General features: G+C 39.6%; 1 protein-coding gene across 1 annotated transcript in view; it reads right to left on the bottom strand.

The window, feature by feature from the left end:
- The window catches only part of man1a1 (mannosidase, alpha, class 1A, member 1), a 178,053-nt gene that overhangs the window by 16,330 nt on the left and 147,684 nt on the right, over window positions 1–14,039 (bottom strand). Inside the window, exons 6-10 of the mRNA XM_085246727.1 lie at window positions 13,333–13,456; window positions 12,906–12,999; window positions 5,968–6,083; window positions 2,550–2,769; window positions 265–437 (exon numbers count right to left, since the gene is read on the bottom strand). Coding sequence (XP_085102853.1) covers window positions 265–437; window positions 2,550–2,769; window positions 5,968–6,083; window positions 12,906–12,999; window positions 13,333–13,456 — 727 coding nt within the window. The remainder of the gene's footprint in view (window positions 1–264; window positions 438–2,549; window positions 2,770–5,967; window positions 6,084–12,905; window positions 13,000–13,332; window positions 13,457–14,039) is intronic.

Below are 14,039 nucleotides of genomic sequence, written 5' to 3'. Positions count from 1 at the left end.
GAATGAGAGACGGTGATGGAGACGGACAGCACGGAGGGAGAGGGAGACAAAGAAGGCCATCGGTGACTGGTGACATAAATCACTGAACCTTAGGGAGGATTATTCACTAAATCATGAGTGACCTTGTGTGAGGTTTTTTTGTTTTTGTTTTTACAGGCAATTTATGGATTTTTAAATAGAAAAACTTTACTTTTCCTTTCAGAATTTTGTCTCCAGTTTTTCTCAAATTAACACAATCTTCGTTTTCATAGATAGATATTTTACCTGTACAGCCTCCCAGCCCCACTCTCTGTATTTGGGGTCATGGGTAAACCTCCACATGTACATGTAGGTCTCAATGACCTCAGGACGGAGGATGAAATACTTCTCGTTCTGGCGGGTGGCGATGGCCTCAACGCCGCCATCGAAACGGAAAGCCTCTGGTCCGAGTTTCAAAGCTGCAAAAGACAAGAACAAGACAAGAAAATGTTCAGAGATGAAGAACAGAACCGTGTTTTTCAGCATATTTATATATTTTGCATGTTTGCACATGTATGGAAAACCACATGATGTAAGGCTTACAGAATAGTGAACATGCCTGGTTTTCTTCCCTTTCACTTTGTTTTTATTATTTATCCATATATTTACATAAAGTAAACTAATATGTAAGTAAGTAAATAAGTAATATATGTAGATGCTGTGCAGAGCAACACCACTAACTTAGAGGTCAGTGGTCACTGAAAAGAATAATGCTATTCAACTGCTAGCGGTGAGGTTTCTCCAGAACTGCATTCAAATCACGATGACTCAGAACACGACCTAAGGATGCATTTAAATGAGGGAGATAAATACAATTATCTGAATTAAGAGGAAAAAGGGAAAAAACTGCATCCTCTTAAAATATGGCATTGATTAAAAATGAGAATTTTAAATGAGTCTAAAAGCACTTTCCCCTCAGTAAGCACTAATTTGAGTGTCTTGATTAAAAAAAATGAACAGTGCATGGACAGCATTCAAAAACCTGACATGAAAGATAATTTGGAGAGTAGTAATCGTTTGGATTGAGCCATATTCAGAAATCTACACATGTTATGGGGCGATCGTGGCTCAAGAGTTGGGAGTTCGCCTTGTAATCGGAAGGTTGCTGGTTCGAGCCCCTGCTTGGACAGTCTCGGTTGTTGTGTCCTTGGGCAAGACACTTCACCTGTTGCCTACTGGTGGGGGTCAGAGGGCCCGGTGGCAGCCTCGCCTCTGTCAGTGGCTGTGGCTACAATGTAGCTTGCCATCACCAGTAGGGGTGGGTTCTTATAATCGATTCATCGATTAAAATCGATTCTGGCTTGGATAACGTAAAATCGATTCATTAAAATCCTGAATCGATTTTTTAATATAAATTTATTTTGCCCAAAATGCCAGAATCTCAGGTGAAATCTCACAAAATTTCAAGGACCACCAAACAGTTAAGACAGTAAATGAGAGCAGGTACACCGATTCTGCACAAAGACTTAAACACACAGCGGGACCCGCGGATCAGAATCAGTTAGATGTCGCTTTTCTCACAGTCGGGGCTGAAAGCCGACAGCTCGCTGACTCTGATCTGTCGGCGGGTCCGCGCTTTGTGTTCACGCCCTTTATGCGCCCATTCTAAAGCTGTTAGTTTGATCTCTCTCCAAACAATATTGACCGAACCAGCAGCAAAAGAAGATCCAAACGCTTCACATAAACATCGTCATGAATTCACTCAGACTTTTACTGTTTTGCTTCCACTGCGATGCACAGCTCTCTCTCTGTACTTCAAGAACAGTTTCGCTTTCTTCATTATTCGCTTGCTTGTTACGCACAAGTCTACTGTTGTTTACAGCGCTGTCAGCCGCTGATTTTTCCCTTTTACATTCTTCCGAAAAGAAAACCTCATTTCTGCTGTTCAATACTGAACAAATTTAAACTTTTTAAAATTAAGCAAAATGCAAAACGCTTAACCGTGTCTCTAATAAAACCGCTGTAACTTCAGAGGTGATGTTCATATGTTGATTAATGGTTTTCTTTCGTTTTTGATGTACTGCAGATTATTTTTATAAAATCCCAGGCCAGGAAAAATCACCTTCATGTTTTTCTGTGTTTTATCTTCAGCTACTTTGACACAAAGGCATCTGCTGTGATGCTCACACCTGTGATAAAGTCTTGCGTGTGTCAGCTTCCTTTTTATTGATACAAAAATATGTAAATGTACTGATCTGAATTATAATATTTCTGACTGTCAAAATTTCCCAGATTTAAATCGAATCGAATTAAATCGAATCGTGGATCGAATCGATTCGGGGCCTTGTGAATCGGAATTGAATCGATTCTAGAAATCAGTGACGATACCCAGCCCTAATCACCAGTGTGTGAATGTGTGGATGGCTGGATGTGTAAAGTGCTTTGGGGTCCTTAGGGACTAGTAAAGCGCTATACAAATACAGGCCATTTACCATTTATGTCAACAGATTCACTTCTACAATGAAATGCATCTACGCTTAACAAACCAAATCAGAAGTGGGGCAAAAAGATGAAGTGGAGTGTCTGTTTACTTGTCCTGGCATAAGACTCGTGACAGGTGCGAGCGATCTCCGCTGCCTGCTCCATCTGGTGGCCAGTCTTGTCACCGGGCGCCCCATCAGCACCCAGAGCGATCATGCCGCCTGCAAAACAGGTCAGGTGGCCCATCTTATGCTCCAGAAGCCCCCCCTTCCACTCCGCTATGTAGGTCAGCCCATTGGTTGACTTCCTCATCAGGTTGGTTTCTATTGCCTGAAAGAAACGCAGATTACAAACGTGTTAGCTTTGGTTAAAATATGTGACTGTTGTCGCACCTTAAAGATGAGGAAGAGAACATTAACAGTCAACACAGATGTGCCTAAACTGCAGGCTCACCTAAGACTCTAGAAAGTGACCATGGTAATATAATATCATGGGTTGAATTTATCCATTATTAATGGCTTATTTGACTGACAGGTGGATGCCAGTGCGGCAAATCGGCGTCTTCATAGCTTCACCTGCTTTAATTTGAATCACTGAACAACAAAAATCCACTTTGAGCTTTTAGATCAGAGGTCGGCAATTAATTTTCCCAAGAGGCCACATGAGAAACTGGGACTGTTGTGGAGGCCCGCATAAATTAGCTAACTTCAGGTATGCCCAATAACTATCTGATTTCTTTATACCGATTTATCTCTATAGACCAATAAGCTTCTAAAGGGATAAAATTCACACTGAGCATAAGAGAGTTCATCTTATTCGTGTCGCCTTCAACAACAGTCCCAGTCTCTCATGTGGCCCCTTGGGAAAATCAATTGTATTAGACTGAAACTGTTATAACAAGGCTACAATTGATACCGCCAGAGATCTGGGATGACCCCTGAGCACATGAGAAAACATATGCTTGAAGCTGTGCACAAACATTTCTTTCTAGTCATAATATGTCATAATAATTTCCTCCTTATACTCAGTCTCAGCAGATATCTGCAGATAAGAAAACATGTCAATCCCATTGGGAAATATAGAAATGCTTGTGGCTGTGATTTACCTTCATCACCAAAGACTAGATTGCTAGATATGATTGAAAAACTACAACTAAATCATCTTAAGAGTTACTGATTTGTGTTGGTTCCAGTTGTTATCTCTAATGGATAAGTAGTCCTCCAAAATGAAAAACCTTGTATTTTTCTATTTACAGACCCTTTAAGGAGCACAAATTGTGCAAAAAGTAAAAGTTATTCCTTTTTCTGTTTTGTTGTGACTTTGATAGACCTCCTGCTGCTTCTTCCTCCCGAGCCTCTCCTTGACAAATAAAACAAGAATGCCCATAATCCTCAAAGATCAAGAGGGATTATGGGTAAACTATCCCAGCGTGTTTAAGTCTGAATTTTAGTCGCTGTGTAATATATTCGCTCCCAGTGTGCCACAGAAAGACAGACGGACAATCAGCTTTCTCCAGCTGAGACCCGTCGCTTGTCACCTCAACTTAAGTTGACAATTTGTTCTAACAGAGAAAAGCTGTCTCCGTGTGTCTGTCTGTGCGTGTGTCATCTATCCTTTGGGTTTACGAGTGCTGTTGTTACTGTAGTTGTGTCTTTTGTTATTCAGCAGTAGTCCTGTCAGCTGTGTCATCCTTCCATCTGCTCAAACTCTGTATCAAGCTCCTGAAGATTATATTACTTGAGATAAAAATCACAAAACTCTCCACTTTAGACTAAAATTAAATCTGTGAAATAGCATATTTTAGCATAAAACTACAGAGGCAACAAGTAACACTTGCAAAGCTTCAAAGCTAGACAGAAATAAATACAACAAAAAGGCCACTTTTCAATATCAAAAGATGGCCTCATGCTTGTTTTCCGCTATTACCCAACAACCATTTATTATGACTCAGAGGGTGCACGGAGGATGCAAAACCCCAGAGTAAATCCACACAGTTCACCATCTGTAAACAGACCCTTATGCTGTCAGTTCAGCAAGAACAGCCTCAAATTAGAGGTCACTGGCTGTATGTGTAATACACTCACAGCCTTCCAGAGGTTATACAAAGCAGATACACAATACTGTCTGCATTACTCACTAAGTGCTAACACATGATAAAGACTGGAAAATAGAATCACGACTAATACTTTGTAAAATTAATTTAGTACTACACAGACGTATTTATACTTTTGGACACTACTAGAGCAGCTTTGCGTGATTCACTATTCAAAATAATCCTTATTTATCTTATACTGGGTCCTGGTGCAGGCCCTCAGTTCATTCCATGCTTTAAACAAGCAGTTTAGCTCCTCCCCCTTTAAGCCAACTGTCTTCTGATTGGCTGCCCTCACAAACAGACGTTTGTAACTGAGCGTATTGAGCAGCATTACCTGTATACACCAACCTCATTATCCTAAGCTTTTGTATGAACATGCACTATTGTAACACAAAATCTTACAATTGTCTAGTTAATTGGAAAAAAAAATTGTTCAAATATCTTCATCAGCAGTTAAAACCCCAAATATTCAGAAAAAGGCAGCAAATCCCTCTAAGTTAAAGGATGAACCTGGACAGTATTTTTGACATTTTGCCTGAAAAATGATTGAGCGATTATCAAAATCACTCGGTCCGGAAACCCACAGGCTTGTTTGCTGACTTGGCCTCTGGCCGCAATGGCAGTTTTTTTCCACAAATAAGCGATATCTGGGCCAAACCTTCCCATTACATCTGCTGCTCATTCTTTACAAATACAGAAGGTTGACGATGTGTCCCAGTTTATGTGAGACTGCACCTCGTTTTCATCCCTTCGTACCACATAATGAGACAATGTTCCACATTTTGATTGGCTCGAGTTTACAAAAGTTACCAAAGCAGGACAGACACTTTTAGAGCAACAGCTGAACAACAAGGACGAAACTTTGAAAGGTAATTCTCACAGGTTTTATTTAGAGGTTACAGATATTTATTTTGCTCTTGTTACTATTATTATAATAAAGAGACAAAAACACAGTAGATTTAACAGGTAACTCTTTTAACAGTTATTTGGATAGAAAAAAAAAGGAATATGATTGTAAGGAAACTTGGAAATTTAGTTGGATAAACTACTGTATATTTGTCATTTATGTGCCAAATATATGTATTTCAAAAAAAAAAAAAGATCACCTCTTAGCATTAGTGGTGTTACTCACACAAACACACAGTTTGTGTCACGTTTGGTTTGCTGCGATGTGGTCACCTAAATCGCAAATACACAAAAAACGCCAAACCAGAACGCTTCTGGTGCAAAAGTAAAACGTTCCTGCAGATATCTGTTTATAAAGAGATCCACTATCACTTGAATGATAGCTCATTTTACTACGCGCTGCAGTTCCAGTGAAGTCTGTGATTGAAACTCTGAATACTTCTTTTTTTCCCCCCTCAATCACAAACAGTCAAAGTCGCCTCAGCTCATTTTGAAAAGCGTGTCATTGTGTGTGTGAGTGTGTGTACCTGCAGGGCATCGTAGTACATCTTCTTGCCTTCCTCATCAGTCTTGTCAGACATCAGCCAGGCCTTGAGCAGGTACTCATAGAAACTGTCACCCAGGCCACCCACGGACACGTGATCTGCAACACACAGATAAAGAAAGGAGTGAAACTCACTTAGACACACAGAAACAAACAGGCCTCCCCATCTGTCTTCTGGGTTAGATCACACTGCCATCCAAAGATCATCCTCACATGACATGGTGTATGTGGAATACCGGTGATCCAAGATAAACAACAGCACTCTGTATGTGTGTGCGTGCTAATTTTTATTGGTGAGCCTTCACAGAGCTGAGCAAGCCGAGCAGCATTTTCGCATTCGTCCTGCTGATGGTCAGCAAAGCCTCATCCATATGCATGCATCATTAACAGAGTCTGAGGTTGTTTGTGGTGTGCAGAGATTAAATGTCAACTGTGATAATGTTAAAGTGAGGCAAAAAGGAGGACGGAGCTGAACACAGTTTGTTTCTGAGCTGATAACGGTACCCGGCCTTCCTCAAGTTCAATAACAAAAAACAGGAACAGCAGCACCAGCCAATCAGGAGAGATGACACACGCTTCAAACAGACCATCAGCAGTCTGCCAAACGGCATTACAGCTGTGCGATTGGAATAAATTTGTGCAAACATTTTTTTAATATATTATAAACAGAGAGAGGATGGAAACTATGACTTAATCATCACAAGTCACTGCCACAGCTGTTTGGATAAAATACAAACACTTCAAATCACAATATGTAAAAGAGAGAGCCTTTCTGGAGAGCTGCGGTGTGGAGATATTTTTTCAGACAGCGTTAAGCAGCAGAGATCCCCGAGTTATAATTTATTCAACAAATGCCTTCCCCATCACTGTTGCATAATTTCTGTCTAGATGAAAAAATCTAAGACGAGCATAAAAGCGACGATTTTTCCTTCTTTTGTTTGAACTTCCAGTTTCAATTCTAATTGAGTATGTCATCATTTGCATAAAATACTTGGATGAAATCATAGTAGCTGGCTCTGGTTAAGAGTGTCAGCTAAATGCCAACCATTATAATCGTGGATGTGCTCTCAGTGGTTTTTCAGCCCATCACATAATAAAAGCAAGTAAACCACAGGTGCAGATTCAGATTTAGGATACTACAGATACTAACACCCCTTTAATAAAATAGAAGGTGGCAAAAAACAATACCTGACAGAACTCTAATAAAGGCTGAATGCATATCAGTGAAAAAAAGAAAGGAAAAAAAAACATTAATAAAAGTCGATTAAAGGATTTCTAATTTGTTTTGCTGTGGAAATCAAAAGACCTGTATCAGATTTTATGTGGAAAGGTGTTGCAAACATGGCACTATCATAATGTAAAATTGAATAATAGTTTATTTTAAATGTAAAATACTCACAAAGAATTAAAAGTGGAAAAAAGAAAAAACAGTTTTTAAAGTAATTTCAGTCTTCTTTCCCTTCTCTGTGTGCGACTGCTACCTATCAACTCACACTCCACAGTCTAACTGCAATAAATTACAAAGCGCATGATCCTTCTTGTATTGTGTATGCAAAACAATGTTTCAAGCAAAGTCACTTTCTAATCCTTTATTACGCTAATTTGCCTAATCTTTGCAGTTCTTGGCAGGCAGCTGAAATGAAAACGCAGCAGGCTAAAGGGCAATTTTGGTGCCGCTCCCGATGTTGTGTTTAACTCCTGGGGCTCCACAGTTGTGACTAAATTTGGTCAAAATGCAGCATGATGACTAAGAATTTTCTAGATATGCAACATATCAGAAGAAACTGTTTGGCAGTAACCTGACAATTTTTTTTTGATTTGTTTGAAGCCATGGATATTTAAGATAAATGCTCAAAAAAGGGCACCTGATCAAAACTTTTCTCCAGTCTCATACTGGTTTAATCTGTCTCTGCTGACTGCTTGAGCTGCTGTGACAAAGCATGTGTTTTTGCACACAGTCCAATACTCCATGCATTCCAATAATCCCTTTTCTTTTGGCTAAACAAACCTGGTAAAAATAATCTGGAAGGTAGTACAGTAAATTCAACTGTTGCCTTAAAATGCTTTATGCTGTGAGGTTAAGATCCTGCAATATTAGCCAGACAGTCCCTATGATTACAAAGGTGACGTTTGGAAAAGATGACGTTTAGGAAGAGACCTCCAGCAGAACCAGAGTCAGAGAGGGGCAGATGTCTGTTAAAACTGAAAAAAGCAAACAAACAAGCCAAAAAAAACTCTGCAAGGTATGAGAGAGATACAGTAGTGGCATGTAAACACATCGGGAGTGAAAAGAGGTTATTGAAGTGCATCATGGGAACCTCCCAGCAGTCTGAGCATCTAGCACCATAACTAAAGGATTGTTCAGGCTTACCTAACCCAGCCCTAACTACAAACTTTATAAAAACAAGCAAAGTTTTAAGCCTAATCTTATAAAACCAGAAGGAATGTCTCCAGAAACTAAAGAAGGAGCTGGTTGCCTGAAAGCTGAAGGCTCCCATTCTACTTTTAGAAACTCTAGGAACATGTCAGCCTGTAGCTTGACAGCAAAGTCCTCTGCTGGGATAACATGATGCTATGAGGTCTTTAAGGCATGATGGGGCCTGATGATTCATGCTGATATATGTGAGGACTTAACAAATTCAGGATTTAACAGAGAGCAAGTGAGAAGATATGAATCTGGGAGAATCACAATCTCCCCTTGTAACCCCTGTTTGCCCTCCATGTGGGCATTTTTGTAATAAGGTGACTAAATGTTGTTTGGACATGTGTCTGTCTCTGTAGCTTCAAGAACCTGGCATCCACCTTCTAATTTAAATCGCTATAATAAATTTATTAAGCCACTGGTTTCTGCTCTCTAGTGATCAACCCCACTTAAACCAGCTTTAAGAACAGGCTGAAAAACTGATTTTGATATGCAGGCCCACTCTTTCCGCTTGTCAGTGTCACTTTAATTATATGTACCCAGCTGGCAGTTTCCTCCAACGTATGACAAGTGCTGTTAGAAAGGAGAGGTTTTTAGTGCTGGGTTCCTCTCCCAAACTATAAGTTACATCACCTCCACATTATACACCTTTCTTTATGTTCTTGTCCTTTCTCCTCTCTCTTTGTGATCAAGACTTCCATTATTTCCTCTTCCTCCAGCTTCACGTCTCTATCATTATTATCATTACCTGTTCAGTCGCACGGTGTGACGAGTCCGATAATGGCTTTAAAATTACACCCTGTTACCTGCGCCTTGTCAGAAGCATGAGCGTGCGGACCTGTGCAGCACCGGAGATGTTAAAGACGTGCCTTGGAGTGAGTATGAAAATACCTGACAGTGACACGGGTAAATAGTGGGTTTCAATAATTTAAAGAAAGTCAAGGTTCAAATGGAAAGTGTGATGACACAGTGAGGAGAAAGAAAGAGAACAGGAAGAGGATATTCCACTTTAGGCCCATCTGCAGAAACACTTCCTCTGCTGCTAGTGTAAAGGATTTTCTCTTTAGAGTGGGCCTCTCCATTTCGGCATGACCTTAGAAGTGTCCAAGTCATTCAAAGGCCTTGGAGATTAGTCTCTTAATCTGAGCCCCAACTGACATCTTTCCTATCTGGATTTAGGAAAATGTGTCACAGAGTGGTGTCAGGGTTATCTAATAGACTAAGGGAGAGGCGTGGCAAATTAGTTTAAAGATACCCCGCTCTGGAACAAACTTCGGGACTGGGGGACAATGCGTCAACATGTATTAATCCTCTATATCAAGATTACTGCATAGGTAATTCTGCATGACTCATTCCAGCTTCCTGAGTGTCCCTGGCCTAACAAAAGCTCCACAACAGCTACAAGCAGTACAACTTAACACATTTTTATTAAGCTAATTTAAACTAATATTGGATCATTCTGTCAGCCTGTTTAACTACTGAAACAGCATATATCAACTTTGTTTAACGGACAAATATTAGCACTCTTTATCTTCAGTCACTGTTAACAGAGCTCCATAATATTTATACAGAACTTTCATTCGGTAAACTTTAATTAAATCTCATTTGCATAGGGATCATTTAAGATAAACACAACTGGGTAAGACATAAGTAGACAGATAAAACAAAAAACAAAGAAAGTGAAATAATCTGAATGAAAGTTATGAAAGTGACAATCGTTACGGCGAAAGTGCAGATCCTTAAGATAACATAAAGCCCAAGTTTCTCAATACTCCGAAGTTTACAATGGTTACAAAGTAAAAGCGCTACCAGCAGCAGTTATTTTCACTGTTTATTGTGATGCTTCTTTTCTCAGGGTTTGCTTTCGTTGCTTTCATGTGAGTAATTCGAGCCAAACCTTCGTGTTCGTGACTTTGGCGTCAACGGACCGTAAAATCCACGTTGCTGATGAACTCAAGGTTTCAATTGTGAGTTTCAAGCCTCACTGAAACCAACACCATGTCCATTTAGTAAATTATGGTCCCCATTGGAACCAAAAATGACAATAAAGCAGCGCATGCTTCAGGTTACGAGTCATATTAATAGTCTTCTGTATACCCAACCTAAGCACAAAACACTAATGAATGCAGTAAGTAATAAGCAAATCTATAAGCCAACGTTTAAGAGGAAAGTTTGTCAGTTCTGTCAAAAAGAGCCTCAATTAAACAGCAAAGTGCATGAAAGAAAGAGAGGGGGGCATGTTAAGTATACTCAGGCCCAGATAAGGAGGGGAGGGGACATTCGTGCTCTGGTACGGTTTAAAGAGAAGTTATCTAAAATTATGGTAAAGGATCATTAATGCACAATAAATGGTGGTAAGTTCACAGAAAATTAGAAAAATAATTGCCACCCTTTCAAAGTGTCAATCTGAGCTGAAGACAGAGTAATGCCTACAATAAGATGGTATCTCTTGGTTTTAGTCAGTCCAAATTGCAGGTGTAGATCTCTTTTCTTTAAAAGATCGACACAAAGTACACTGCAGTAATCTAGACGAGCTGTAATTTGCATGCATTAGTGTGTCATTGTCATTGTGGATAAAAACGATCTAACCTTGCTGACATTCTTCAAGTGATAAATGCAAATTTTATTAATATTTCTGATACCAGACTCAAAGTCTCGCTAATTATTAACCCAAAGATTTCAACCCACAATTTTCATTTTAATTACACACTGATCCATTTCACCTTTATTCTGTGGAGGAAGTTATGACTCAGTCTTGCATTTGTGCCCGAGATAAATCTTAAAATGTGCAAACACAACAGGAACGCTTGATTAACGTACTTTAGTATTACACATAAAAATTATTGTCCAAAGCAAAGGCATAAACTAGCAAGAAAACGACAAGTTCAAGGGTCGAGCATTACAGCACACAGAGGAGATGTTTACTTTCTCGTTAATCAGTGAACGAACCCGAGAAGATTAACACAGTTTTTATCCGCCACATGTTAAGGATGGCCCAGAGTACTCAAAGCAGCCTTCTAAACACTCATATCTCAAATAAGCTTTAATGGAAGAACTGGGGGGCAGCTAAATCCCCAAATGAGAAAGAAAGAAAGAGTTCAACATGTGAAGGGTGTTGGCTGTGATTGGTGATGCTTAGCCAGCGGAAACCTGGGACTGAAACGTTACTGCCTTTTTATTGTGTCAAGACAAACAAACGCAAACAGTTCATGCGAGTGGCAACTTTGATTTGGATGCAGTTATGCCATCTGTGAAACATCTGGCACACTCTGACTGTAGCATCTGGTGAGTAGGCAGGAACTTTAAAGTGGACATAAAACACTACATGTATCGAGGCTATTTGAAACCATGGATGCCTACTCTCAAAAACTCTCACAGATCTAACACTGTTTGTGAAACCGGGTTTAAGAAGCATCTAAAGTTTAAGTTTAGAGTATGTTTAGCATCATCTTGTGCCTATAAAGAACGTGACAGCACTGTGGTGCTGCTAATGGACCTACAATAGTGTATGTTAGCTAATTAGTGACCAATAAGTCTAAAAGACACTAAACCTATAAATCAGTCTAAGGCAGTCACTTTTGTACTAGCCCTGGCTGCAGCAATGAATTCTACATAAAAAAAACAAAGGATATGCTTGTGCACTTTCACTCTCTTAAGTAGGTACTTCAAACAAACAAAAGAAAGATCTAACGACGGCCAAAAATATGGAGCAAGAATCCTGGATGTGCACAAAACAGCTTCTCAATGATGCAATCAAAACAACTTGGATTCCCAAAGTTTGTTATCTTACGTTGACTTTATATAAAGCTCTCTCATAACTATATCCAAAAAATTTAGTTTATTGCACAGCTTCTGATATGTAAACTGCAAATAAACAGTGCACCATTTTGCCTCAAATCCTCGTACAGCACACCTCTCGGCTCAGTGAACCACACACGTGTGGCGGTATGGCCTGACTGGTCAGTCAAACTGGCAATGACTTGTCACATATGTTTTTAAAAGTAGCCAATATAGACGTCTACCACATCATTTTTGAACTTTTACTTGTTTTTAGCCAGTGCCATTTAGACATTCATTAGATATCCAACCTAGTGAGAGTATTCAGCGGTTAAAAGTTAATTGGTGAATAGCAGGAATTAGCTTGATTTTAAGCCTTTGCAATAGCGTGAAAAGATTTCAAATGTAGATGTTAAATAGTCCTCTGAATGGCTGACTGGATTTATCCCAGAAAATAACGTCCACAGAGGTTTAATTGGTGCTTGAGCCCCCCCCCCTCATAAATTATCCTTTGAGCTTTCATCTTCTCTTATTACTTTTTCCCTGCTGTATAACTATATTTTATTGTGTGGATTATTTCTTTTTGTAAAGCATTTTGTAACACTGTTTTTGAAAAGTACTATACAAACGTTTAAAGCAATATTAGCATACATGTAAGCAATACAAATAAAAAGGGAAGAAAGAACAAAATACAGGTTGTGAAACTGGGAATCAGGACTTACGTTGGCCCCACTGTCCACTGTTGGGATTCAGGTAGTTGGGGTATAGCCCCTGAGGTTTTTCCAGGCGATTGAGTACTTTACGGATGTTCATTACCTAATATTAAAAGAAAGAAAAAAAGAACATAAATATTTCTTAAAATTCTCAAAAGTTGCAAAATATGCACATTATATTTTATTATACAAGGGACTAGCTAGTTAGCAGGCTAATTTTACTAAATATCTATACACAACAATACTAAGATGTAACTGATATCAATTAATGTGAACTGTTTATCTCCGGTTCAGGATTTTTGTTTTTCTTTATGTAATAAAGAACTAATACTCTTACATACTCATCTTTATCTGGACTCTGGACTGGTATATTTCATTGCTTAGATATTTTTTTTATTACAAAAAAACATCTTTTAAAAGTCTCTGTGTCTGTTACCTTCTGAGCAAACTCTGGATTTCCTGAGAGTCTGCTGAGGTGCATAAACTCCAGATGCAGGGTGCCATACTCTGCCAGGATGCTGCTACCACCCGATGCCCATGGCCAGTTCCTACCAATACCACTGCACAAACACAGAAGCAGAAGGAGACAGAAATGTATGTTAAACGCAAAAACAATAATAAGTGTGACATTTTTCGATTTTCACTGTATGGAATATTTTTTTAGGACATGCCAGAAACACCTCACCTCAGAGGTGCCCCGGGAGGCTTCCTAGCCAAATGTCCAAACCACCTCAATTGGGTGTTTTTGATATGGAGGAGTAGCGCCTCTCCCAAATAACTAAGCTCCTCATACTCTAAGATAGAGCCCAGACACCCTACAGAAGAAGCTCATTTCCACCGCTTGCATTCGTATCCACAGACTCATTCTTCTGGTCACTGCCCAGAGCTCATGGCTATAGGTGAGCGTAAGAACATAGACTGACAGCTTAGTTTTCATGCTTGGTTCTGCTGCACCACACCAGACTGGTATAGTGTGCAAATCACTGCTGATGCTGAACTAATCCATATGTCAATCTCCCGCTCCCTCACTCTTGAACAACTACAGCGATTACATTTCCTGTCTGGCTTGGGAACGCCTTGGTATCCACTCCCAAAAGAGCTGGATGAGGTCACTAAGGAGTGGGAGGTATGGGCTTAGACTGC

The sequence above is a fragment of the Mchenga conophoros genome, linkage group LG15 (genome assembly GCF_057382185.1).
Source record: "Mchenga conophoros isolate Kocher_MC1m ecotype Shallow Benthic linkage group LG15, M_conophoros_male_GT1.1, whole genome shotgun sequence".
Classification (NCBI taxonomy): Eukaryota; Metazoa; Chordata; class Actinopteri; order Cichliformes; family Cichlidae; genus Mchenga; species Mchenga conophoros.
Note: the sequence above shows the minus strand (reverse complement) of the source record. Positions and strands in the feature narration are given on the sequence as shown.